Source organism: Stegastes partitus, unplaced genomic scaffold (assembly GCF_000690725.1).
Source record: "Stegastes partitus isolate 25-593 unplaced genomic scaffold, Stegastes_partitus-1.0.2 Scaffold393, whole genome shotgun sequence".
NCBI lineage: Eukaryota > Metazoa > Chordata > Actinopteri > Pomacentridae > Stegastes > Stegastes partitus.
In genome coordinates, this window is record NW_007578124.1 from 1 (window position 1) to 27980 (window position 27980).

At 44.8% G+C, this 27980-nt stretch overlaps 5 protein-coding genes across 6 annotated transcripts in view; all 5 read right to left on the reverse strand.

Annotated features, from left to right (window-relative positions):
• Nucleotides 1-610: 610 nt before the first annotated feature.
• On the reverse strand, nt 611-3999 carry LOC103359764 (tripartite motif-containing protein 47-like; the record flags this gene model as incomplete). Its single annotated transcript, XM_008285279.1, has 3 exons — nt 3439-3999; nt 953-1039; nt 611-844 (listed from the first exon to the last, which is right to left on the reverse strand). Coding segments are annotated over exons 1-3 (882 nt in total), but the record flags the coding sequence as incomplete, so codon positions are not given.
• Nucleotides 4000-4685: 686 nt separating this feature from the next.
• Nucleotides 4686-11943, reverse strand: ftr67 (finTRIM family, member 67). 2 transcript variants are annotated; one of them, XR_520325.1, is made up of 7 exons: nt 11347-11943; nt 8863-8958; nt 8515-8748; nt 8281-8440; nt 8075-8200; nt 6175-6269; nt 4686-5123 (listed from the first exon to the last, which is right to left on the reverse strand). XR_520325.1 is itself a non-coding variant. In XM_008285254.1 (7 exons), the coding sequence occupies exons 1-7, from the start codon at nt 11941-11943 to the stop codon at nt 5056-5058; spliced, it is 1380 nt and encodes a 459-aa protein (XP_008283476.1). In that variant the 3' UTR covers nt 4686-5055. The 2 variants fall into 2 exon arrangements, 1 of the variants encoding a protein (XP_008283476.1); XM_008285254.1 differs by having other exon boundaries at nt 6175-6273.
• Nucleotides 11944-13101: 1158 nt separating this feature from the next.
• Nucleotides 13102-16816, reverse strand: LOC103359745 (protein THEM6-like). Its single transcript, XM_008285255.1, has 3 exons — nt 16752-16816; nt 15670-16174; nt 13102-14303 (listed from the first exon to the last, which is right to left on the reverse strand). Exons 2-3 carry the CDS (start codon nt 16168-16170, stop codon nt 14196-14198), a joined length of 609 nt encoding a protein of 202 aa, XP_008283477.1. The 5' UTR covers nt 16171-16174; nt 16752-16816; the 3' UTR covers nt 13102-14195.
• A 1610-nt stretch (nt 16817-18426) lies between these two features.
• LOC103359747 (protein THEM6-like) lies at nt 18427-20846 on the reverse strand. The gene is made up of 3 exons (XM_008285256.1): nt 20787-20846; nt 18890-19395; nt 18427-18800 (listed from the first exon to the last, which is right to left on the reverse strand). The coding sequence occupies exons 2-3, from the start codon at nt 19391-19393 to the stop codon at nt 18693-18695; spliced, it is 612 nt and encodes a 203-aa protein (XP_008283478.1). The 5' UTR covers nt 19394-19395; nt 20787-20846; the 3' UTR covers nt 18427-18692.
• A 2395-nt stretch (nt 20847-23241) lies between these two features.
• The window catches only part of ccdc24 (coiled-coil domain containing 24), a 24233-nt gene continuing 19494 nt past the window's right edge, over nt 23242-27980 (reverse strand). The window contains exons 5-8 of the mRNA XM_008285280.1: nt 26460-26490; nt 25144-25207; nt 24406-24511; nt 23242-24229 (exon numbers count right to left, since the gene is read on the reverse strand). Coding sequence (XP_008283502.1) covers nt 23242-24229; nt 24406-24511; nt 25144-25207; nt 26460-26490 — 1189 coding nt within the window. The remainder of the gene's footprint in view (nt 24230-24405; nt 24512-25143; nt 25208-26459; nt 26491-27980) is intronic.

Sequence of the window (27980 nt, forward strand, 5' to 3'; positions counted from 1 at the left end):
CTTTTGGGTGCTCGGACCCTAATAATGAGCTTTACTATAGAAACATCATGGATAACAATCATAATACTTTAGCATTAAAAGCATCATTTAGGTTAAAGATCTTCTACATGCTGGTGTATGAACCATTACAGAGACATAAGAGATGATTCATGTAGGGCAGCTGTGGCGTGAACCTGACACTGGGTGGAGGTCTAATGAGTTTGTTAGGAGCTGTACTTGTGACTGAAGCCACATTAAGGTCAGATTTACCATCATCAGCACTCTGTCATGTGTAAACAGTGTTCGTAGTAACTCCACCTGGGAGGCTTTTCTAAAAGCTCTGAAGCTGGATTTCTCACACCAGGAGGTGATCAGGGAATGCTGACGTTGTACAGATGTAGAACCACCATAAACAAGCAGGGATTCATTAATCACCACTTTAAGGTGCATCCTTAATCCTGAACATTCAGTAAATACAGGCCCAGAGACAGCGGAGAGCCTGAAAGGTCAGACCAGTTCTACATCCTGCCTCCTGGTCCTGACTCCTCCAGCCTGGAAACTGTCTGCAGCAAGCGGTGAAAAAGCCTTTAACAGAATAATATTTCTAAGTTGGATGGGTTTAGCTCCGTACCTGCAGGAAGTGGACGTGGTCATCGGTGTGGGAGAGCTTCTCCAGCTCAGCCTCGGTCCTCCTGAGCTCCACCAGCTCCCTCTGAACCTTCTCCAGCACCTCCTCAGCCTGACTGACAGCCGCCCTCTGCTGGACTTTGATCACCTCCTTCACCTCGCTGCTCTGCTTCTCGATGGACCGGATCAGCCTGGAGAAGATCCTCTCGCTCTCCTCCACTGCCGCCTCGGTGGAGTGCTGTGGAGGAGAAAGCTTCCACAGTTTGGTCTCCAGGAGTCGTGGTTCTGGACTCCACGCTGAGTGTCAACAACGCATTAGCAGCGCCTACAGAGGAAACGCACTCACCTTGATGTATCTGATGACGTATCTCAGCTCCTTCTCCGCGTCCTTCAGTCTCTGCGCAGACTTCAAAGAGGCTTCTTGGAGTTTTTTCTGAGAGAATACAAGAGATGAGTATCACATGGAGCGGTCCCTCACGGCGCTCAGCGCTTCTTCTTCCACGCTCGCCTTTCAGGAAGGAAAGTTTTGATTCTACAATCAAAGGGCTGCGTTACTCTGGGAGGCCTTTGGTCTGTGAGCCGCAGAAACATCTGAGAAGCAGATAACGCTGCAGGACCAAGGCACACTTACCCTCCCTGTGTTCAATATTTTACCCTCTGAAGCCGTCACAGCAGCTCTAAATGACATCCAGCAGACAAACCCAGGGTCCATTATGTGTCCAGTCACAGGTCAGAGCCCTCAGACAGGACGGCTCACCCTGATGTTTAATGAAGCTTCTCCAGAGACTGATCACATTCAGACGGTTGGAAACTGAATTATACAAAGCGTCAGTTGAAGCTGCAGAAGTCTCACAGCAGCAGAGGATGTGTAGAAACATCTGGGCAGAAATATGAGGCACCAGAAACTGAAACAGTCACGTGATTAAATGTGAACTGATCAGTAATAATCTCACTATGCGTGTAAAGCTCACTTGGCTTTTGTTTTGTTTTGATAATGTTTTCTGTTTTCTTCTATGTTGGACTCCAGGAGGAACATCTGTGGCTGAGCTGCAGCTAACAGGGATCTTAATAAAGTCTGTAGCCACAACAGTGACAGATGATTATCTTCTCAACAGAAGAACAGCAGCCATGACGGCACTCTTCAGGCCCTCGGACTCCCAACACGACTCGGGTTTGACCTCCTGTCTTTCTCTGCCTGCTTTGTGTAGCAGTGCACGATGCTGCAGGTTTAGATCAAATCTGACATTCGTGGCTGTTCTTTGTCTGTCGCTTTGTGCAGGATTCCTGTGAGTCGGTGAAACATGCAGCGACTCTTCTACAGGCTCGTGGTCGCCACAGAGAAGTGATTTATTTTTCCTGTTCACTATCTCTTGTTGGTTTGTTAACTGCTGCCGTGATGTGACAGGACTTTCCCGAAGCACCATGAATCTCCCAGAACACTTTGCATGCTCCAGCTTTGCCTGTCACAGTTTGCATCGACACTCCTTTAAGGGAGGCAGAACTCAGGAAGACCTGAACTCAGACATCAGACAGATGTGTTTCCATACAGCACAGCTCACACTACCCGTGGACGTCATTATCTCTGATGTCCACTGTGACTAAAGTTCTAGAAATTTAAAGCAGATGCTCCATAAGACTCCAGACCTGCCTGAGAATCATCGCGTTTGGAAGTTTTCTGAAGTCTTTGGTAGTTGTCTGAACACCTGAAGCACAAACAGAGGATGCTAATAAGCTTCATTTGTTTGTGTGTCTTTGTTTTCATACAATTTGTCAGCACTGGTACATGAGATATTTAAACACTGGAGTCAGCAGCTGGTTTGCACAAAGGCTGGAAACGACAAGAGGAGTTGCCTGGCAACCGGCAGACGCTGCAGGTCTGTTCTCAGGTGAGCCTGGTTCGCTTTTTGTCTGTGTTTGTGTTCACAGGTCACTCAGGACGCTTTGTGCTAAGCTAAGCTAACTGACTGCAGCTTTACTGGCGTGTTGTTATCCACAGACTGGAGCGTGATGACGATGTTCTCGTGTAACAGAAACCTAACAAGTGTTTTCCCAAAATGTCTGTTCCTTTATAGTACAAATAAAAAAATCAAACCCAGATCCAGTGTTGTGTGCACTGTGAACGTATATCTGCTGCTACATGTAAATAGACAAGATGCACCTTAGTTTCTGTCTCTTTGTTTTTTAATCTATTTCTATATGTTTTGGTTCTTTTCTTCATATATTGATATTCTTTATTGTGTATATGGGAGCGTACAAACGTGTTAAACTGCTGTTATTACGCTGCACACATGATAATAAACGTCCACCACAGACTGACTATTAAACACTTTATACACATATTGTAACCAACAGTGTGCTGCATTACATCAACCTGCTGCTGCACAAACGTTCAGTGCTGAACACAACTGCTGCTGAATTTCTGCTCTAACGTTTATATATATTTATTTTCTCTTACTACACTTCTATTGCTGTGTTCTTACTGAGATTTGCTCTTGTTTTACTGAACTTATTATTATTTTTTAGGCTTTTTTTTCAAATAACCTGTAGTTTGGTAACTCAAACATGTGCCTGTGAGCTGGCATGACAGATGAAGTTCCTGGAGTCTACAGGACCAACTGGGAACCATCACACACGCACTACAGAGCTGGGGAGGGTCCAGCTTCACTCACTGACTCGGTTCTGGTTCCTCTTTCCGATCAAACACTTGTTCCAGTAAATCACTGACTGCTGGAGTCAAACTGCACATGAGCTCTCCAGGGATCCCTAGAAAGCATCAAGCTGCCATCACTCCACTCATAAACACATCTGAGACCAGAGGACCGATCAGACCACCTGCTGGGCCGCCCTCCCGTCCAGCGCCGACCCGGTGTCGTGGCCCCGGTGCTTCTCTCTCACGCACTGGGAGCAGACGCTCTGCTGGTCGCTGTGGCAGTACAGCCGCAGCAGCTTGTCGTGCAGCGGACACAGATGCTCCGAGGCCGGGATCAGCTTGTGGGCCTTCGCGTGGAAGCGCTCTTCGTGGGTCCTGAGGTGGGCCGAGCAGTAGGACTCGGAGCAGACCAGGCAGGACTTGACGGCTCTGCTCCTCCTGCCGGTGCACACGCTGCACCTGCCCTCCTCCGCTCCGGCCGCAGCCTGAGCTCCGCTGCGCTGGAACTTCTCCACCACTTCGCCCAGAACCGTGTTCCTGCTCAGCAGGGGTCTGGGGTTGAACACCTGCCGGCACTGAGGGCAGGTGTACTGGCCCTTCTGCTTGGGCCGGTTCCAGTAGTCCTCGATGCACTGCAGGCAGTAGCTGTGTCCGCAGGGGATGGTCACCGGGTCCCGCAGAACCTCCAGGCACACCGGGCAGCAGAACTGGTCCTGCTCCACAGAGATGGTCGCGGCTGCCATTTCCTGCTCAGAGCTCAGAGTATGAGCCACAGAGAGGGACGTCACACAGGTGAGCAGCTTCTCAGGTGTCACTCTGGAGCGTCCAATCACAGGCTGAGCAGAGAGCTCCTCCCACTGAGTGAACAGCAGGTCGCTTCATGTTCTGACCTTTGAATGTAATCAGATTACATTTTTACACAGAAGCCCTGAACAGTTGAGTCCAGTGGTTCTCAAACTTTTTGAGGCCCAAGACAACAGAAGTTCGTTTTCATGAGCCCAGTTTGAATCATTAATATTAATCATGAGTAATAACTGCTGTTGTTTGTGCATTAATGTGTTAAATTCATGTTTTAATTCCACAGATTCATCTCTTTACATTAATTTTCTTTTGAATGAATGAATGAATGAATGGAATTTATTTCAAACAAATGAAAGAGGAAAAAAAAAAAAAAGTAAAGAAAATAATTTTAAAAAGAGCAAAAAAGAAAAACAATGAGAGGGAAGAAGTATACACTTTTAATTTTGACAGCTCTGATACACATTTATTTGATAAATGTAGGCTTTTTTATATTTATTTTTTACAGTTATCTTGGGACCCCCATGAGGGTCCTGCCCCCCATGTTGGGAACCACCAGCTTGGTGCATGACGTCAGCCTTTTGCACTGAAGAATGCACCTGAAACGTGAGAACGAGCAGCAGCCGTGAGAAAGTCTTTCTGCTCTTTAATGTCAGCGTTTCACAGATTACAGTTGGTGTTCAAAGCAAAATGATTGTTGACTGAGTTTTGGTTAAAAATGAAAAATACTTAAAAAAGCAAACGTCCATAAAAACTCAAACTAAACCTTGACAGGCTGATACCACAGAACTGAGTGAGTCCTGCTTGTTGCTGCCTAATACTTAAAGTAAATGCGTCGTCAGTGTGGTCTTCACTTTGCTAGCGTTTTCTGGAACACCAGGTTCAAGTCGTAGCAGATGGATGATTCTGAAGGTCCGGCTCCTGAGCGACGGCGTGGATTGGTGAGCACACGCCGCTCATTCAGCCGGGATGAAGTGTGGAGTTAGACGTCCGCCGGAGGCCTACTTCCTCCTGGGGTGAGCGCGTCGCTGGAGGTGCCTCTGTCTGGATCCTGAGGAGAGCTTGGAGCCTGAGCGAACACAAAGAGGAGTTATTAGTGTCCAGAAACACGAGGACGAGGCGGACGTGTTCAAGGACGCCTCACATCTGGGTCGATCCGTGTCGCCAGAGATGCTGCTGCACTGTCCCACATTCTGGTCACTTGTCTGTTATTTGGGACTCAAAACTAAGTTCTGCAAAATGTTTTGGCTGATTTCTAACATTTTTTATAAGTTTTCACATCTGGGAACGTTTGTAGTTTCACCCTCAGTAAACCCGAGGAGCCATTTACAGTGTTTCCTGCAGATAAAGATGATCGAATGGTTACAGCAGAGGCCAGATTTTTAGTTATTGGCCCTTGAAAATGGCCAAAACAGAGCGTTAGGGCCCCAGAAGGTTCCTGTAAGTGTAGACGGATCGATATTGGTTTAATACAAGCTGCTTCAATGTTGTCTTCATGTCAACATTTAACAACATGAGGCTTATTTTAGTGCGACTGAACGGCCTGAAAGCGTAGAAACTGTCAAAAATCAGCCAAAACAACGAGTAAACTCTGAACACGAGACATTTAAATCACTTGATTGTAACGTTTCCCAACATGTTGGCATCAAATTAAATCTATCGAAGCTTCGTCCTTTTACACAAAAAAAAATCTAATTTCAATCTAATCGTAACATAGAGGAGAATATTTTTAATGCTAGTTTCTCTATTTGTCCAGGATGTACTTTGTATTAGTGCCGTAGATTTTAAAAAAGGATCAAAAATACTGTATAAATAAATTAAATATAAAACCCAACCATGTCCAGTGCTGCAGTGCAGGACAGTAGCAGCTTATTGAGCTGGTTCAGTCAGAGAAACATCAACATTTAAAAGGATTACACAGGAAAGGAAACAGCTGCAGCCCGGTGATGTTTAGGATAACACCTTCCTGCTTTTGTTTAAGGCAGAACATCTCCGTTCTTCTCCCACTGCTGCAGAAAATACGTTTTCTCTTCGTTACAACGAGAACACTTGTGGTATAATTTTGCTAAAACTAAAGGTCCTGTTTATGCTAAACGTCCTGAAACGACGGCTCCACTTACCGAACGGCGAGAAGGCAAACGTGGGCACAGCAGGTCCTGGCGTGAGGAACGGGTTGAGGGGGCTCACAGGGTTCTGGTCCAGACCCAGTGGAGGGCTGACTACCGAGAGAACAAGAAGAGTTACTGCAGTGCTTCTGCTGCACGTGGCGAGAGAGAAGGTCTCGTTATCAGACAAGAAGGACACAAACCACATGAGGAAGTGGAATAAAATGCACAAAGAATAAGACCAGAGATCACAGGAACCAGTTAAACTGCTGCTACCAAAGGAACATCTGCATTACATCACAATGTTTTATTAATTTAACACCCGCTTTACTTTCCCACTGGATAAAACAGGTAAAGCATCACCACAGAACCTCTTCCAGCTTGTCTACAACAACAATGACTTAAAATGTCTTTATTTAACACAGAAAAACAACTAAAATGACCGTCTGTGCTCCATTAAAGAAAAAAACAGCCATGCAAAGACCTTTAGGACCTTAGATTTCCTTGTTCCTGAACAGATTTCTACATTTCACTGAGATCTGCAGACTGATCAGGATCATCTGCTATTATCTGCTATCTTCTTTTAAATCTTCTCTCAAAATGCTTTAAAGTTTAAGGAAACATGTTTTTATTTATGCTTTATTTGTAGATTTATTTGTCTTTGCTGTCTGGATTCTTTGTGTAAAACGCTAGTCAGGAAAGTCATTCCTACTGTTTAAAACCTGAAACAAACATCAGGGCTGCTCGTGTGCGGTTTCATTACACCGATGCTTAAACTTAATTAAAACAGGAGCTTCTAAGTTTGCAGCAATAAAAACTCGACTTATGAACTGAGATCTGAGGAGCTGCGTGAATCAGCTCGGTCACGTTTTATTGAGCTGTTTTGTTTCTGTTTTTCTGCCGCATTTATCACCATGACGTGTGTTTTACATTTAAACACACTGACATAACGCTGTAACGAAGAGCTGCCATAATGAGTTAATTAATCCATCCGTCAGTCAGTCAGCTGACGTTAACCTGCAGCTGTTGTCATGGCGACAGATTGTTTCAGCCAGTTATCATTTAATTACATTAACCTTCTGGATTATCTTTGTTTTAGTATATTATATTATATTAGTATATTAGAACGTCCCCTCTGACATTTTCACCATTCTATACTTCATACATACAGTTCACAGATAATTAGTTATTTGTTAATTTAAACATAACGAGAGATGAATGATTCATGACAACAAGCGTTAAATAACCAACAGAAATCCTGCAGCTCGGGAAGAAAACCTCTGAAAATAAGGAGCCCTGTCAGTTTAAAACACAGTGAAATGAACCTTTAGTTGTTGTTTAAGATGCTTTTACAGTCAAACCAGGATATTTAAAGTCAGGCTTTGGGATTTTCACCTGTAAACTATTACATCACTAAAGCTATATATGCTAACACCAGAAGCTAGCGGTGTTTATATTCATGGTGGGACGCGATTTTTAAAAAATTGAACTAATTAGAGGCTTTGTAATCAATTAATTGCATTTTTGTATCAAATAACAATATCTGACTCATGAAGCAAAGATTTTCAGTGACAGAAATGTAGAAAAATATTTATTGTTCATCTGTATTTATCTGCATTCTTCATCTGTCTCAGAGTGTAACTATAGTGATTATATTCAACACTTTAAGACTTTTTGTCTCTTTCTGAAGTTTAAAAAACAAAAAAGATGTTTTTGTGCATCTTCTTCACTGCTGGTGAACCAGCTCCAGGTGCATTAGCGCCCTCTAGTGGCTGGAGCCTGAGCATCAGTGTTACAGGTGGGCCAGAAATGAGGGAACTGAGGAAGGTGCGATTCATCTTTTTTTTTTTTTTTTTAATAACTTTTTAATAACTTTTTGTAAATGTCCCAGCAGTAGTTTAATCATGTGACCTACCTGGAACAAACTGACACGTCGGTGGGTCCGGCGGTCCGGCCGGTGGTCCGGCCGACCCGGCGTCTCCAGACTGAGCCTGAAGCTGCACCGCTGGACTCTGAGGACTCACGATCACCACGTCTCTCACTGCACAGAAAGCAGAGTGATGAACAGAGGGCCTCCTGGTTTACGTCACATAGAAACCAGAACCAGAACCTTCCACGTACCTTTTTCATAAATGCTGACGAACCCTCCCTGACAGACCTCCTGCAGCAGCTCCTTGAAGTCCGACACGGCCGTCACCACCGGGCTGAAGGTGAGGCCGGGCTCGGCGCTGACCGGAGGGGAAGCCGACAGCACGGCGGGAGCTTGGAGAGACTGGCAGCTCTGAACACAGACAGAGAACAAGACGTTGGACCCTGTGCGACTGGGAGGTGAGGACAACCACAAACCCGCCTGACCTGGAGGAAATGCACGGGGTCCTCGGTGTGGGACAGCTTGTCCAGTTCGGCCTCGTTCTTCTTCAGCTCGGCGATCTCCTTCTGGATCTTCTCCAGCAGCTGCTCAGCCTCGCCGATGGCCGTCTTCTCCTGGGCTTTGATCAGCTCTCTCACCTCGAAGCGCTTCAGCTCTATCAGCCGGATGAGCTCAGTGAAGACGAGGTCGCTCTCCTCAGCCGCTGTCCGAGCTGAACGCTGGAGGGAGACACAGAGTCAGAAAGCTGCTGCTTCAGGAGAACATCACTGTGAGGACAGATCCTGAGCTGTGGAGTGAGAGGAGGCTTCGTAGCGGTGAAACGCTGCACTTACCACGAGACAGAAGATGGCTTGTCTCAGCTCCTGCGCCTCCTTCTCTCGCTGCTGGATCCTCAGCTGGGAGCTCTGCTTCACGTCGCCGAGCTGCTTCTGAAGACAAACGTTGGGAAGACGAGAAATTGAAGCGTCTCCTGATGGTCGAGGTTTCTGTTATTGATGCCACATGTACAGTGTTCAACACGTTTACTAGAGCAGCTGTCTGACGTGTTCAGCCTGCAGCGCTTTAACGACACTCAGCTCTCCATGTTTGAAAAGCAATGAGGAATTTAAATTCAATTTCAGCCACTAAAACTAATGTTTCTGTTCAGGAATGCAGGTAAATAACTAGAATCTGACATCTGAATCCAAAAACAACAATGTGCTTTACTGTTTTCTCTCTTTTTTTTTGTAGAACAGTAAATTTGACAGTTCCTGGATAACAATAATAACTATATTTTAGCATTAAAACATCATTATGGGTAAAGATCTGCTACATGCTGGTGTATGAACCTTTACAGACACATAAGAGATTATTAATTTAGGGCAGCTGTGGCGTGAACCTGACACTGGATGGAGGTCTGATACATGTGTTCAGCTGTATGTCGTTGTTTATGGAGGTCATAACTGAGGTAAATGTTTTTTTTTCTACCCACACCACATTGGAAGAGGTCACGAATGAAAAACCTTGACTTGATGAATACAGAGAGCTTCTGACTGTGATTTTTTTCCATCCACACCTTTATAAATCCACTCAGACTTTCCATGTTTGACTGGTTTAAACCCAGTTTTACATCCATGAGGCACCGTGGACCTTCCTTCTACCTCTTGTTTCCTGTCAGTTCGCTACCAGACGTCTCTCTCCAAAAAAAACAAAAAGCCAAAAAGTCCATCAAATGTCCAAAACCCACAATCAGCTCCACATCAGATGAACTCATTACACGTGAACCTGTCAAATCTGGACTGGATGAGACTTTTGAAAACATTTGTGCATCATTTAAAGCATTTGTCAAAGCCTGAATATATTCTCCACTTTTACTTCATCTCAACTGTCTCCTGGAAGCATCCTAAAGTCAGTTTGAGTCCCGTCGTCCTGCTGCTCAATCACAGCCTCTCATCTCTATTCAAACCAAACCCTGCACTCAGGTTCGTGTCCAACCTGAACGAGACTGACACAGAAACTTTATAAAATCACACCTTTGTGAACACACAACTTCATCAAGATTTGGATTAAAAACTGCAGTAATAAAATATGTTTGAAGCCCCGGTTTAGATGTTTGGTCCCTTTTTATTCGTTTGTGAAAGTCTGTAATAGATTTCTAGATAATCCTGGAATCCCCACAGACTGTAAAAGTTTTAGTCCAACTGTGTAAACATTAGAGAAAGCGGACTCCTCTGGTTTTATTCCATCGGACGGAGCCGTCTGAGTGGATTAACTCAGAGGTTTAAACACAAACTTCTAACTTTGAAACCTTAAACATAATTGTGAAAATAAAGCAGAAACGTTTGGAGCGCCGCCCTGTTCCTCAGAGTCCTCTGGAGACCGTCTGAGTGAGATCTGGTTTCTCTGAGAGTGAATCAGGGCGAAGGTCGGTCCAACACAAACAGCATCCAGACCAGATTAGATCGCTGATGTTGAACGTTGGACCGAATCAACACACGACCCTTTAACTCAGCTTTAGATTCTAGAAAACGAGTTCTTCTTGTTTTTGGACAAACAGACAGAAGAGCGACTTCAGTGTTTTCTCTGGATCTAAAACGAGCAGATAAACTCCTGACTGTGATGCTAAACTTTTACCTGTAACTGAGTATTTCTGCACATTTTGAAAGCAGCTCTGTTGGAGGTTTGATGATGTTTTTTCCTTTCGGTTCCCTGTGACGTCTGCACCTTCACATGACCTGTGCTGTGAGTTATATAAATAAAACTAAACTGAACACACAGAGAATCTCCATGTGCCTGGACTGTAGATGCAAATGGCAGCAAAACTCTGATATTTAAGTCAGTTAATTATTTACAGAGAACATCTTGAGCAGTAGCTGAGCTTTCTGGTGCTTTGTAGTAAAGTAAGTAAACCTGCAGTATGATTATATCATGTAAATATAAGGCCACTGTTTGTCTAGTACATCTTATCATCACATTTACTATTAATAATCATTTCATCCTATAAAACACTAGTAGTTCCTTGTGCAGCATTCAGGTTTATTTATTGGATTTTTTTGTATTTTATCTTTTATTATTCTAGTTTTATTGCTCTCCTGTGTTGACCAGGTGGGTTTTTTCTCACTGGACTCCCAGACAGAATCCCAGACTGTTTGAGCACAGATGGTAAATAAACCCTCTTGGACTTGAGGCTGTTCTTCTGTCTTTACATCAGACTTCTCAGTCTTTACTAAGTTCTGGTGAAGTCACCAGGTTCTGTTTCTGACTCTGAGGTTCGTCCTGCAGCACCACGACACCACCAGTGCCTCTGAGCCGCAGGACGGAACCGCTCCGAGCTTCACCTGCTTCTGCTGGATCTCCTCCTCGGCCAGCACCGTGTCGTGGCCCTTGTGCTCGTCCGCCAGACACAGGTAGCAGATGCAGCGGGCGTCGGTGCGGCAGTAGACCTCCAGCAGCTTGTCGTGCCGCGGGCAGATGTTGTCCTGCAGCCGCTTGGACGCCGCCACCAGCTTGTGCTTCTTGAAGGCGGCGGACTCGTAGTGCGGCCGGACGTGGAGGTCGCAGTAGGAGGCCAGACACACCAGGCACGACCGGACCGCGCGGCTCTTCCGGCCGGTGCACACGTCGCACTCCACGTCGTCGGCCTCGGCGAAGCTCGGGCCGGCCGCCGCCGCCGCGTCCTGGAGCCCCGTCTTCTTGAAGCGCTCCACCACGTCGGCCAGCATGGTGTTCCGGGCCAGCAGCGGCCTCGGGCTGAAGCTCTGGCGGCACTGCGGACACACGAACACGCCGAGGAAGTCGTCCTGGTCCCAGTAGTTCTGGATGCAGACCGAGCAGTAGCTGTGTCCGCACGGGATGGTCACCGGGTCCCGCAGCACGTCCAGGCAGATGGAGCAGTTGAACTGGTCCCGGTCCAGGACCACTCCGGCCTGAGCCATCGTCCAAAAGCAGCGACGAGCTCGAAAATGTGGCGAAAAGTCACGAAAGTGTCAGAACCGAGCTCAGCTGCTGCTTTGTTTACAGGAAGAAAGGGCGGGGGGCGGGGCGTGTGTGACGTCACCGGAAGAGAGGACATTTAAACCCTGAACGAGAATAACACATAACAACCGGAAACGGTTTGTTTTTTAAACTGGAGTGTTTATTCAAACTCTGACACATTTAAAATGAATTAAAATACCATAAAATGTGCATGTATGGATTTTAATAGTTATCTTGTTTATTTTAGTTGTAGAATTACAAACCTTTATTGGTTCTAGCATCTCAAAATAAATAAATTAATCACTCGTGATCATTAAATGCGATTTTGTAAAACTAATTAAAAACAGAGTCACATTTTTCTGATTTTGCGTGCAATTCATTTTTTTTTAAACTGGAGTGTTTATCGAAACTTCTGACTAAAAAAATGCATATATTAATTTTAATTGTAATAGTTTTTTTTAATGTAGAATTACAGACCTTTATTTTTGGTTTTAGCTTCTCAAAATTATTCAACTAATCAAGTAATTAATATTCCTTAACAGACATGATCATTAAATGCGATTTTGTGATAGCAATTAAAAGAAAGGTCACACATTTTGTGATCTTACTTACAATTGATTAATTATAAACTTTTGTTTAGTTTGGAACAGTGAGTATAACAAGTTCTCAACTCATATAATGTTCAGGTTCTCTATTCAGACATGTAGAGAACCTGAACATTATATTATCACTAAGAAGACATGATGAACGTTTTCGAGTTAAGTTCTCAACTAATGTCTTTAATGTAGAAATGTAATATGTAAAGATAATAATAAACATGTATGTTGTGCCATAAAAACTACTTCCTTCTGCACGATGGTGGAATTATCTACATAAAACCTCAAAATCAGCCTACATACCTGTAGTTGGCTACTTTCCACCAAGAAACTCACTCAGCACTCCATGTTTTTCATCTTAACTTCATCTAAAGACACAGAAATCCAGTTTGACCAGCTCCAAATTGTAAAAAATCTTCAACCCAGAAACTGTTGAACTGTTTACTGTCACCCAACGGCTGTTTGAGGAGAACAGACGACCGCAGAACATCCACACACCTGAGAAGAACCAGAACACCCGAGCACAGTTCCCAGTGCATTTTTAATTTAAAATGCATTTAAATAATTAACAAACACAATAAATTAAATCTGGTACATGAATGCATTAGAATGAAATGCAAACGATAAGTGGAAAACAAACAGACTATTTATATCTTCATACACCAGTGGAGTGAACAGGATTCTGTGGTCAGTGCATCGACAACATAAACAGATCAGACGTACATTTGTAGAAACGCCATTCCTCCCGTACAGAAATAATACATTACTTTGGTCACAAACAGAAGCTCTGATTTCAAATGGCTGGCTCGATAAGAACAAAACATTCAGATTTTATTGTGCGTTGCGGGTTTGAAAAATCGCCAGCAACCTCGCGTTAGCTCATCGATCAAATTCAAGCACTTTCTCTGAAAGTCACATGCAATTACAATCAAGAGGAGCCCGCAACTCAAACGCATGTGTTTTAGATTTAAAGCACTGCTCAGTGGACCCCCTTAAAATGACATATTCCCTCTCAGATTGGTGACAGGAATGCAGTTTGTTAACTTGTGCAATCAAAAGATTTAAACAATTGTTGGTTCAAGTATACATCTTTTTTGTGAAAAGTTAGAACTCTCTGTCACTGTAAACTACAAGAAACAGGCACAAAAATATCATGGTTGTTTCAAAACATGCATCGATGTCAGTGGAAGATTAACTTTTGCTCTACATGCGTATCTGAAGGTAGGAGATATTGCTAAATGAGAACGAAGATGCCGTCTACTCACAGTCAACTACTAAATAAGCAGCGAGAATAAAGCTTTGTTCCTGTTTCACTTTCTTTTTAAAAGAAAAACCTTCATCATGATCCCAATGCATACGGTGCATTTTAAATCATAGGACACGTAACAGTTCAAGTTTTCATATTCAGCTGTTCTAAGTTTAACATCATACTGAAGTACACGACAGGTGGGGTTCACCCAAAACGGAGGTAAGTGGAATCTTCAAAGTCAACTAAAACTCTCTACTATGTCGTACTGTAGTCGTGTGTGTGTGTGTGTGTGTGTGTGTGCTGTATATGTACGTGCAATGCCATGATATGCGTCTACACTCATGATACGTGGCGTCACGGTGCGGCTTCACTTGTTCTTCTCCTCCAGTCCGCTCTCTGCTCTCAGGGCCTGGCTGCTGGCTGAAATGAAGCTGATCCAGTGTTTGAGGTCCTCAGGAAACTCGGGGCACTCGATCTGCACCCGAACACAGCAGAGAGTAAAACCAGAGTGTTAAACAATGAGTCGCGTGAGACTTTACGGCAACAGCTTAAGAAAAACTCAACACAGTGTCAGGTTCAAGCTGCTCAGACTCTCCTGTGATCATTTATAGAATATTTGGGGGTTCTGACGGACATCCTGTTGGACTTCATGAACCTGCTGTTTCAGAGACAACATGATTAATTGATTAATCGCAAAAAGTCATCGAGGAGGTTTGAAGAATTAAAACCAAGAAAATGACACAAACATCCTCGTCCAGGAACTCAAGGTAGGTTTAAAATATGAAAGGTTTTTACTGCAGTGGGCGTTACAAAGCAAACCAATGAACATCCATCCATCATCTCTACACCTTAATCCTCACTAGGGGGGCGGAGTCTATCCCAGCTGACTCAGGGTGAAGGCAGGTTCACCTGGACAGGTAACCAGTCTATCACAGGGCTACACTTAGAGACAGACAACCAAGCACACTCACATTCACACCTACGGACAATTTACAATCACCAATTAACCTCAGCATGTTTCTGGACTGTGGGAGGAAGCCGGAGAACCCGGAGAGAACCCACGCTGCACGGGGAGAACATGGAGACTCCACGCAGGAAGATCCCGGGTGTCCTCACCGGGACGCCAACCGGCGACCTTCTAGCTGTGAGGCCACGGTGCTACCCACCGAACCCTAACCAGCGAACGTCTGCTTCGTCTTTGGGAAACCCTGAAGACGACCCAAGCTGGCGTTTGTGTGACGTTTCACTTTTCAACCCTCCCTTCAGCGACTGGACCTGGAAATCTTCTGCCAGTCGTTGGTTGTAATCCTTCTTTAAATCGTTATTAACTGCTCTTAATTTATAGACTTTCACATTTGTACATGTTTTATCTACAGGCTACGACATCCTCAGAGTTTATCAGAGGACGGTTTTCCTTAGAGTGTGTATTACATGTATTGTGCATTTATATGTTTTCTTATTGTTTATTTTGACTTATTTATCTGTATTCATGGTGGCGGTAACTTTACTCTTTCTGCTCAGGGATGAATGAAGTATTTCTATTCTATTTGCTTCTATGAGCGGTTTGAGGGATGCCAGCAGCATCACTTTTCTCCTTCTATAAGACTTATTTTTTTGTTTTACAGCCTCTCAGCTTCTCAGATCTGCATTTTCTTTGCCTTAATCCTCATGTTTGTGTCGGTAATGTGGGAAAACAAACTGTTTCACATCATCAGCTTGTTACGGGCATCACTGGGTGTTTTTCTGACATTTACGAGACTAAACAGAACGACGAAACAAGACAACTATCAGCAGATGGATCAGTACAGATAGTAACTATTAGCTACCAACACTTCACTCACCTTCCTTTTGCAGACAAACTCAATAATCCTCTCCGGGCTGCAGTGCACCACGTTCTGCCTACAGAGCATGACTGCAGACACAAAGCCATCTTTCTTGGACACAAAGCGCTGCTCCAGGTAAAAGGCCTTCTCGTCCCAGCTTACTACTTTGGTCCGAATCTCAAAAGCCTCGCGGAAGGCCAGGGAGCGCCGGTACCGGATGGTGGAGGCCCCTACCACCATCCTGGCCCCCAGTTTGCGCGAGGCCATGAACAAGCCGTTTCTCATGTAATGGTGAAAGCGAGCAAAGTCACACTCCCTCAGGTAGCGAGAGTTATTCATGTGGCCCAAGTAGTCCAAATCGTGTGGAAGGACCATGCCGTCGATGCTCTGCTCAGCTAGAATGTCCCATATTCTGGGCTGGAACCAGGACTGGACAAACACCTGGGCCCCCCGTAGGAAGTACCACACGTCCAGGCTGCAGAAGAGCAGGAGGAGGGCACCCAGCACCAGCAGCAACATCTCTCTGGAGGAGCAACACAACACACATGGCTGTCAGGAACCAACATTTAAAGACAAAAACATCCATCATCAAACACCAAGTCACTGAAATGCTGCTTCTAAGTGAAGGTAGTAATTTACAATTTAAAAAAAAAAAAGGCTGACTGCTGTTCTGAAAAGGGAAATCACACATAAAATGGGCTAAAGCTAACAGCAGTGTCTTCTACACTCATGAGCAGCCTCCATAACAAACTAAACACATCTTTGACCTCATCAATGACAATGCAGATGTGCAGGAAAACGAGGGGTCACGGCTCTCTGACAGGCGGACGCGACATTCTGGGTAGAAACGCGGAAGCAGCGCACTGCCACCTCCAGCCGCTTCAACCTTGAGCGGACTGGGAAGCTGCTCTGCTCAAATGAACCTGCTGTGACAGCCAAATCTGTTAGCTTAGCGGCTAGCCGCCAGCAGCTGGTGTCCTCGGCAGGAGAACGAGCGCGCTCTCACGCACACAGCCGCCGCTCTTTGGTTTTTCGGTGTCGGGATTAAAGCAGCGACCCTGAAGCCGACGGAGGCGCCTGTTTGCGGCTGAACTACTCACTGTGCGTCCCGCAGAAAGCGCTACCATGAGATGCGATGCAACTTGAGGAAACCGGTAGAATGAATGAACATGACTTCCGGGTGTGTGACGACACGGAGCCTCATTGGTTGGCCTGTCGGCATGGTTACGTTAGTCTGTTTTCATATTCACGGTCTGACGTAATTACAAGTAATAGAATAAAATGTTTTTAATTCTATTCTATTATATGTAATCACATCCCATTAACCTCATTAACTTAAATTACCTGATTTCAGTTTTCTTTTTGAGCCGGTGTATCGTCACTCAGCAGAACTGAAGTTTTCCATCTTTATATTACGTGTAAAATGTTAAATTCACAAACACTGGTTTCTCAAAACTACATGGATGGATTGTATTTTTTTTAGTAGCCCTGAAATCTTTCCTGATTTAAGGAACAATAAGCTCTGTAACTGTTTTGATTGTTATCATAGAAACACAAACCTGTCTTCTTGTGTTCTTCTGTTTTTCACATAAAATCCAGTTTATTGTCATGTTGCTGTACAGACACAGTAGTACAGGCAAGATGAGAGAGTGTTTCTTCAGGATCCAATAACCTAAAGCAATTTAAATAAAGAAGTGTTTGCATATCTGGATATTTCTTATTTCTACGTGTATCTACCTCGCCTCTTTCATTTATAGCTGTTGTTTTACTTTTCTTACATCACTTTGCTGCTGTAACGTTGCAAAGTTCCCCTTGTGGGACTAATAAAGAAGATTCTATTCTTTTATGTGTCATTGACAATCAGATGTGTTGGCTTTTTTTTACTGTGTTGAAACCAACAGCTTTTTAAAATTAGCGTGGTGGAGGTATTTTATGTGAACCATAATGTAGACAGTCTGCAACCATAACCTGCAGTTAGTACTCAGTAATACAACCACAGATATGTATGATAAAGGCATACATATCTATTAATACAACAGTGACCCGTTGCTTTAGAAACAGCATCAGAACATTGACCTGCAGGACGTAGCTTCAGTTAGTTTTAACATTCACTAGATCTTCAAACTGCAGCATTTAGCTTCAGTTTGATCTTGTTGCTCCACAAAAAGAACATTAAACTGCAGCAGTTAACTTCAGTCTAATCACCTGCTGCTATCAACAGGTGTCTTATTTGTGGCAAATCTGGCAGCAAACAAACTATGATTAAAATAAATTATAATACATTTAATTATTATAAATCTTAGCCTATACCCCGGTGCTCTGCTGTTAGCATCATGAGTGTTTTTTGTTCACTTTAGAAACTACAACGTCCATTAAAAGTGTGACGTGTTTTTACATCACCAAGTTATTTTCCATTCATATTTCTGCTTCATCCACTCTTTCAACAGGAAGTATTGTATGTTTGCCTTTGCTACATTCACCAAACAGCTGTTTTTGATAATAAATAACATGATAATGTACAACACACTTTGCTGTTAATACTTCAGTGTTACTTGGACAACGGTGTGAAGTCTTGACTTTTACTTGTAACTGAGTATTTCTAGTGCTTTTACTAAAGTACTTCCTCCCAGACATGCTTGTATGGACTCTTAATCTGTTAAAAACCTGATTCTTGGTTAATGCATCTTGTTTTTCTCATTTCTAACCACTTGCATTGATTTTGCTGTTTATATTGTTTTCAGAACTCCACAGAGGGTTACAGTAAGAAGTCCAAACTAAACTCCTGAATTAGTTTTTATTGCAGCCATAGATCAAAAATGGTACAATCACATTTCTTTTCCATTCCTGAATGATGACTCAGCTCTCAAATCAGTGCAGTGAACGGCTGTTCCAGTGTTTTACGTCTGTAGATACTGAGGTCAAGGTAAAGTAGAGGCACAAGTGTGATGAGAAGTTCAATGTCTCTCTGAAGACGTTGCATCCAGAGCTGGTGAACTGTCTGCTTACAAAGAGCCAGTCCTGATAGCTGCCCAAGCGGTGTCTCATTTGTTCTTCTCGTCCAGGCCGCTCTCGGCTCTGAGGGCCTGGCTGCTGGCGGAGATGAAGTTGACCCAGTGCTGGAGGTCCTCTGGAAACTCAGGGCACTCCACCTGCAACCACAAGCTCAGTGTCAGTTGTCACAGCATTTATTTAACCAATGAACAGCCTACATTTGTGTCAGAACGTCCTCCTTCCTCACCTTCCTTTTGCACAGGTGCTGCATGATCCTGTCCGGACTGCTGCGCACGACGCTCTGCTTGCAGTACATGACGGCGCACACCAGCCCGTCTTTTGTCGACACGAATCTCTGCTCCAGGAAAAAAGCTTTGTCGTCCCAAGTGACGATGCGACTCCGCAGCTCGTAGCCCTCCCCGATGCACAGAGCCCTGCGGTACCGGATGGTGGTGGCGCCGACGACCGCCGACGCCCCGAGGGCTCGCAGGGCCTTGAACACGCCGTTACGGGTGTAGAGAGAGAAGCGGGCAAAGTCACACTCCCGGAGGTAGCGAGCATTGTTCATGTGGCACATGTCGATGTCACGGGGGGTGACCCGGCCCGTCATGGTCTGCTCTGCCGTGATGTCCCAGATCGGAGGCTGAAACCAGGCCCGCAGGATCACCACGGCGGCCCGCAGGAAGTACCACACGTCCAGGCAGCAGAAGAGCGCCAGCAGGGCGGCGAGCACCCACAGCAGCCACCACATCTCTGTGGGGAAGGACGGACAAACACAGCAGGATGTTATGGAAGGGTCTGAGTCCAAGACCAACAATCAGCTGATCCCAACAAGCAGAGCTCATGAAGCCAGACAGCGGCTCATGTGTGCCACAGACCTGGAGTTTAATCAAAAAGAGAGAAAAAGAAATTAAAAGAACCTCTTGGACACCCTACAGCTCACCGAGCTGAGTGTGTGACCCATGAACAGGTCACGACCCATGAACAGGTCACGACCCATGAACAGGTCACGACCCATGAACAGGTCACGACCCTTTGCTGCAGGCCTCTCCCTGTTCTTCTCCCTCTGTTCCTGTTTATCTCTGCTGCTCTGAATAAAGGCAAAAAAGCCCCAAAATATATTGAAGTGTAAGTTTAATGAAATGAACAAAAACAAAATGCAAATTGGACGCAGAAATCTCATTTATGTTGGGCTTCATAAAGAAGAAAATGAAAAACAGGTGGAAAGGTTTCGTCTCTCCCGTTCACTTTATTATTCGGCTTCATAATCCTTAAAAAAAAAAAACAACAAATAAGAATTGAGAAAGAAAACAAAACAATCTTTGGAAGAAGTAAAACTTTTTTTCTCTAATAGAGAATCCACTACAGTGTATGGAAATGTCATAATTCAGTGATTTCTTTCCAGCACTTTTTGTTGTTGTTGTTATTTTTGTGTCCTATAAAATATTCAAATAAATAAACTAAATCAACTTCTCTTTATGATTTATGCCATTCCTACTCTGCTATTCTGCAAAAAATGTAATTAAAATAAATTAAAAAGAGCTTTCTGTACTTGTCGCCAGTGTTGTGCTGCTTTTTTTGGAGCTGCAGAAAAACAAACAAACAAACAAACAAACAAACAAACAGCTCCCAGTGAGTAAATGTGACGACAGCAGCAGTAATCAGGGTGACCAGTACCGGCAGCTGCACCATCACGCTGCTGACCTGCAGCTCCACCGGGATTCACTTGTCTCTGTGAGTTTCAGTGTCTGCACCTGTCAGAACACCTGAGACCTGACTGAGCAGCAGCTGAAGGTGTTCAGCAGGTTGAGCAGGTAAGGCAGGCTGCACGTGCACAGGCTGCAGCTCCTCAGAGACACAAGCAGGAAGTAAAAAAAAAAACCCAGCTTTAAATACATATTTTTAACGTTACTGCGGTGTGTGGTGGTTGTTGTTGTTTCCAAGCCTGTGTTCAATCAGAGGTTTCTTCACTTCAAACAGCTGAGAACCGTAAAGTCACAGTGATTGGAGCAGCCAGCTGACGACCACCGTCCACAGGTAGAGAACCAGTAAACACACCTGCTGTGGTTCGGTAGGTTCACCGGGACCGAACACGGACCGAACAGTAGCTAGAACTTTACCCTGTAGGGCAGAACAACACTCACCTGCTCCGTCTTCGGTCCACTCAAATGTGCGGCGTCAACACAAAGGCGGCGCGTCAAGCGGAAGCTTTTTACGGCACAAGCACTTCCGGCGGCAACCTTCGAAATAAAGGCAGAGCGGCGCAGGTGCCTTCACGTTCAGTCGGGAAGGAGGCGTGTAGACCTGAAACCAGACTGTTTATCTATAGAGGAAGTAATCACTGTTGTTATGAAATGAGCCGCAGGGAGACAAAGAGCAGATGTCACGTGGTTTTTAAATGTACGGACTTTTAATTTGACAGTGATCGTGAATCGCTCCCGGTCCTCTACGCGTGACGTAGCACGATACGCGGCGATGATTGGCTGTTCAGTCACACAAGGCATTTTATTATCATCCCATCATTTAAAGTATTTATACTAACTTTCCCACTTTTTATGTATAATTATAACCACAGTAAAGATAAAAACAGTAAACCTCTGTTCTTTAAAACAGACATTCAGCACATACAGGTTGCTGATGCAGTCTGTGGAACGCGTCCCAATCTGTCTGAAGTTTGTGAGTGTTCTGGAGGACAGGGTCATGTTGTCAGACTCCATCCAGAGCAACATGAGCAGACTCCTGGTCGTCCCATGCAGTCCTCCTTAGACGACACATGGTGGTTTGTGGGTTATGTTGTGCTGAGCTAAAGCCCTCACTGAGGAACCAGCGCCCAGCAGGCCTGTTCTTGTCTCTCCCTCCTCATCTGTGGCTTTGTGTCGTTTCAGTTAAATCGCACTTCAAGGTGGTCTTTTATGGTCACTGGTCAGAGGAGAGCCTGTGGTCACGTTGTTCTCTGATCATTGCATGTTGGTTCTAAACAGTGTGAACATGCATGGTTGTGTCTGAGTGTTAGCCCCGAGCTGGACTGGTCATCTGTCCAGGTGTAGCCCGCCTTTAGTCCCAGGTCAGCTGGGATAGGTTCAGTTTAGTTTGCAATGTTTTTAAATGCTCTTTGTGTTGCTGTTTGGTATAAGAAGTGCTGTATAAATAAGGTGTGATTTGATTTGAACTGCAGCCTCGTGTACGTGAGTCTGTCCGTCACACAGATCACAGAGCACTGAGCTTCACCCGCACAGGAAGCAGGAGACAAATCAGACAACACAGATTGATCCTTCAGTACAATAATCACAGATCTGTATGGGATCAACACTTCCTGGAGTTACAGGCGCGTCTCTGTGAACACTAAACTACGGACAATGAAACTGAGCCAATCACCTTCAGATGTTTAGTGATGAATAGTTTCACTGGGCGTCCTGTTCAGTAATGACAACCACATTTATAGCTAAAAGGATGAAGCCACAAAGCCGCTGTCATTGTGATCGGGCTGCACTTTACCTAAATCTGGACCTCTGCTCAACTTTACTTCAGAGATGCTGCCAACATTCAGCCTCTCATCTCTGCTGACCACAACCTGACTTTGTTGTTGTAAACCTGCTCCGTGCATCAGATTCTATCCAATCGGATCCTTTTTAAGGTGTGAAATAGCTTCTAACTCATAAACAAAACAAAAACCCAACTGCAGCCACCACACAATGACCAACATGTTATTAATGCATCAGAGTGACTCGATGCTATCATGAGGCTACAATAAAGTTCATTTTCTTTATATCACTACAGGACACTGGACGTATGAAACAGCCTCCACCACTACAGTGTCGTCTGTGTCTTAATGTCAGGTTTGGTAACTGGAGCATTGTTTTGGTCATGTAGACACATTTGGTGCATTTGCTTGTTATGAATGTTTGATTAAAGCAGCTGCACAAGTAAATACTGAGACTGCATCGATTAGCTGTTAGCTGTTAGCTGTTAGCGCCTTCACATGCAAAGCCCTGAATCAAAAACATGACTCAAGTATAGTCAGGAAGAGGTAAACATGAAAGTACGTACGACTACAAACCAGCCTTCACTAGAGTGACGCTATTATAAATGATAGTGGACACGATGTTATTGTTGGCCGTGCAATGACGTGTAAGCAGCATTTTACTGGCGTATAAGATTAATTTGAGCTGTTTTAACCGTTCTGTACACGGCAAGAGCTAATTTTTGTCACCGTGGGTTAATGTGCTGATCATGTTCTGTTATTTACCTGACTGGTCAAACAAAACCACACACAGAACACTAAGAAACGCCCTCACAAACACATTCACAGTGCGTTTTTTTGTACTGAAAGCAAATTCAAATGAATAATCCTCAAATGTTTAAACCGTTGTGTAGTTAAATCTGTTAAACTACAGAACATCTGCTGTCTGAATTCAAGCAAAAATAAATAAAAAAATAAATAAAAAGGAAAAGACGCTGCAGAATTACAAGCACTCCAGTCGCTCTCTTCATCTGCAGCTCATTTTATTTCACACTGTATGAAACCGTTCATGCGGCTGTCAGCCTATCATGTTCCTTCACATATTAGTGACTTCCAGAAACATCCAACAGTTCTTTCTCCTAAAACACTTCCCTGTCACAGACCTTCTGTGTTCTCCCAGTGCTGTAAACCCCCATGTCTTGTCCGTGGCTGACTCCTGCAGGAGGGGTTGGCTGATGAAACCTGCTGAGGAACTGAACCTCCATCTGAGCGTCTTGGACCCTTTTGGGCTGACTCGTGGTGCCCTCGTGTGGTTTCTTAGGGGAGGTAAACTGAGTGCATGCAGCTCGTCCCGTTCTGTCCCTGCCCTCTGGACCACGTGAGGAGCTATCCGTCAAACGGAGGCTACTTGGGCTCTGCTTCCTAAGGAGGCCGTTTTTATCGTTATCCATCCCACTGCTGCTTTTCCTTCTGCTGTGTCGTGCAGGACTCCCAGCTTCAGAGCCCCCAGATGTTTTTACTCCTCTGTCATTGTCTACCTGTGCTGACGCTGGTCCTGAGCCGCCTCCACAGCGACCACTCTGCGGTCCACTTCGCCTCCTGCAGCTGCCTGTTGACGCCGAGTGGTCGCTCCTGCTGCTCAGACTTCCTGCATCGCTGACTCGGCTAAGGCCAGGAGCAGGTGAGGGGGTGACACTGATACTTCCTGACCTCCGAGCAGAGCTGCTTTTTCTCTCCCTCTGTGGTGACTCACTGCTCTCAGTGCTCGGGCTGTGGAGGCTGCGATGTGATGAAGGAGGGGTTTTACTGGAGGGTGTTTGAAAACTAGAAGTGTGGGTCCTGTGGTGGAGACCAGCACTGCCTCGCTCTGGAGAGGAACTGTGGTCGATGTCAGCGTGGAGGAGGCTGTCTGTGCACTCAGAAGGATCAGTCCTGACGCAGGCAGGTGCTTTACTTGACTTATCGGAGGCTGATGTGATTCTGTGCTGGGAATGAGTCCTGGATGTGGAGGTCTTGGTGAGAGCAGGTCCAGCTGGCGGTCGGGGCCGAGGAGGGCACAGAGGAGGAAGATGATGTTGTCTCCAGACTGAAGCTGGCGGAGCTTCAGCGCCTTGTCCTGCTGACAGTCTGGGGGAGAAGAATCAGAAGGTTTCTTCTATCAGGACGACAAAATGAAGAAAAATGCACTGAACACATTCATTCACCCACAGACATGTGTACATTTAGAGAGATGGAATAAGAAGACACAAATAAGAGTGAGGCTGCTGTTTATTTATTACTCATGGATAATAAAACCCTCTGACCTGTAGCTGCTCTTCACTTCCTTCACCGGTCGGGGGGACGAGGCTGCAGACGAAGAGGGGAAGAGCTGCAGCTTGGTTTGTAGAGCTCCTCTCAGCTCTCTCAGCTCTACAAAACATTTGTGTGAAATGTTGTTTTATTCATACACATACAAATACATAAATGGGTATTTATTGCCCTAAAATAAATACACATCCTTTGATATAAGAGGCCTACAGAATAAGTCTCAAATACATGAAAGTGGCATTATGAAATAAATGTTCCCGGAAATTAAAAATGTCTATTTTTTTTTTTTTTTAAAGTACATTTATTCATATATTTATTGCCTTGTTTATTTATTTAACGATTTATTTTATTGCCATATTTATTTATTTATTAGTGAAAATACATCTATTTATCTAAATGTTGAACAAAAAGGCATTACGTAGATCTGAGACCTGAAACAGTTCCACCATAAAGTCCAACAGGAATAAAACGATCAAACAAAAAGACAGTTGTTGAATATCTAGAATCAGAAGTTGCTGTTTTTCTCAGACTGCTGCCACGTATGAGCCCACAGCAGATACTGCAGGTCTGTCCAGGGCCTTTTTCATTCATAAATATGTCTCAGGATGAGTTCTACCAGCTGATGAAGGGCTGAACAATAACTGAGACACAAGAGAAACCAGAGAGCTGTTTTGTCTGTGTGTTAAACAGCAATGTGCCACCAGATGGCAGCAAAAGCCAAAACTCTGACTCACCGACGAGCGAAGGTTCAGCTTCACCGAATTCACTCCGGCTCTGAAGCTTTTGTTTAATCTTTCCCTGCAAGAAACACAAATCACAGGAGAGCAGGAGCTTACGGGGCGTCTGTTGGCTGTCGGTGTGCACATCTCTGCGCTGTTCGACACAACACTGGGCCGCAAACTGGGACACGGTGGAAAAATAGGAGGTAAATGCATTAAACATGTTCAAGAAGCCAGCAGCCGTTGGAAACAGCAAAGGAACAAGGAAAAGGATAAAAATAACAGCGCAGAGAGAGGAGAGGAATGTGTGTGTGTGAGAGACCACTAAACGATTGAGCAGCAGTGTTCCATCATAATTTGGCCTCAAACATCTATATCCATAGCAAATGAAAACCATGGCACTGTGTGTGTGTGTGTGTGTGTGTGTGTGTGTGTGTGTGTGCGCGCGCCTAAAGCTCACAAATCCAAAGTCCTGATTGCAAACTGTGTCTTGGTGTGCATGTGTCTGTTAGCAGTGACTGGCAGGCTGCTCTCCTCGTTTTACACCAGCACCAATGCTAATGAGAGTCTTTGTGCGACCACAGACTATATAGTCCGTTACACAAACACACACACACACACACACACTGCAGACTGACAGCTAAAACACACACTCCGGTCCGCTCTCCCAGTGGGATTCAAACCCAAACCTCCCGGTGTTGCCTTTCAGAGCTGATGGAGTCAGTGTGACAGTAAAATGACTGAAATCTAAAACTGAAGCGCACACAGTCCCAAAATAGGCTTTGCGGTCCGTGTGGGGTTTGAACCCATTACCGCTCCGCAGACGTGCTGATATTTTAGGAATAGACTGCATGTTTCGATGATTATTCTCGAGAACTGGGATCTACCTCTGCACAGCGCTGATGCAAAACCCCTCCACAAAACCCCTCTTATCGTCACTGTAGGTGATCCATCAACAAAACCTTCAGCATCCTGATCCAAGCTGGTGTCATCAGCTGGTCAGATGGCTGCTGGTGAGCGTTTAAGCTGAATTTAGACCACATCTTATATGATAGGACCTTTAGGAAGTGAGTGCCTGAATAAGAAATGATGGAAACGTGTTGTGGATGCTGCCTTTATCTGGGTGGTGTTGTGTGCAGGCCGGTTGGTTGGGAGGCAGCTTGGAGTTGTGGCGATTAATTCAAAATACAGAACCGCTCACTGCCTGAACGCACCTTTAGCCGTCTCATTTACCACCTGGACCAGAACCAGGTCATCTCTGCCCAGTTTAAACCAGAACAAATGCATGGAAGGGTGGACGTGAGTGTTGACTGAAGCTCGTGTCCTGCTACGATTGTGACGTTGAGGCCGTTTGCTCTGAACCTGTGGGGAGCACAACAGGCAGCCAGCCAAGCTCAGCGTGGCCTCAGGATTAAGTAGCCAAGACAGGAGCCATCATGGTTCCTCACCACCAGACAGAGTCCATTCCTCTGGTCTAGAGAGCGTTATTAGCAGATCAAGTGGACTAATGTGTGAAGCTGCAGCCTAGCTGACATATTTTCCGCAGCCTCAGAGTGATGAGATGCTGCCGTCTCCTCACTCGACTGACCTGACACTAAACGAGGCTGCAGCGGTGCGTACGTGTGATTTACTCCTGACTAACGTCGTTAAGCGCCGTGTTTTGGTGCTGGCCCAGCTCGCTATATGAGCCTCCCTCCTGCTAAGAGAAAATAGGTCATTATGGCTGTGTTTAGAACCAATTTATGATTGGCTGCTACATGCAGCACTAAAAAGGCAATTAGATCATACTGTATCAACCCCTACACTCTTTATGTGGCTCTTTTAATAGCTGCTTCAGAAACGATATAATTTAACGGCACTGGCGAACACTAAACAGAGTCGGATGTCAGACGCTCACATTATCTGTAAAGCTCTCTGGCAAACCCTCGACATTTCTTGAGATTCAACACGTTTTCTCCACACAGACAATAAAAGATTTAACTAATGACACAACAAAACACAGAACACATGTCAACAATCATGATCCTAAAAAAAGGGAAAGTTAAATGTTTTCCTACTTGGCTCCGTCACTCAGAATCCAAATTCCTTCTCTCTTCCAAACACATCTATAAACTGGGAATTTGAAGCTCCAGATTGGTGACTGAGGACCTAATGTAGACATTATTCAGTACAAAAACAAGAAGCGACCCTGTTTTCTTTGCCAGGCTCTAACGTTCGCCCATTCCTCTACAGTTTAATCATTCACGACTGCCTGATGAAGCCTTGAACCGAGGCCCTGATGTGAATTACCATGTGTGTAGACTGTTTTAAAGATTTATGTTTGAGTAAAAAACGAAAGTCACACATGAAAGGGCGGGTTACGGCGTCCCTTCTTTTATCACAGCTAATGAGGCACTGCCGTCTGGTACAACACAGCGCTGACATCGTCCACCGCCGCGGCGACTAAAGCTGCCCAAAGGTCATGCGATGCTCACACATTAGACAGCAGCGACTTGTTTAAGGAGACAACTTCTGTTTAAGTGCAGAAGCTCTCTGAGAAAGACCTTTACAGTAAATGTGTCTCGAAGACTAAGAAAAGCCTCGACAATTAGCTTCACACTTAAAAGCTGGAGCAACACACCTTTGGGTCAGGAAACTTTATAACGTCCCTCCTCACTCTCCTACTGCACCAACCTGATGAGGGTTTCTACTGAGCAGAGCCTGTGCTGCTTTGGTTTTCTCTCCAATAGGATCTTCACGTCATCAGTCATAAGGTTGTTTGAACAGAGTAATCTGAATAATCTAAGCAGCTCTTTGTTGCCACATACAGTTGAACTCAGAAGTTTACATCCACGGCATAAAAAGACATAAAA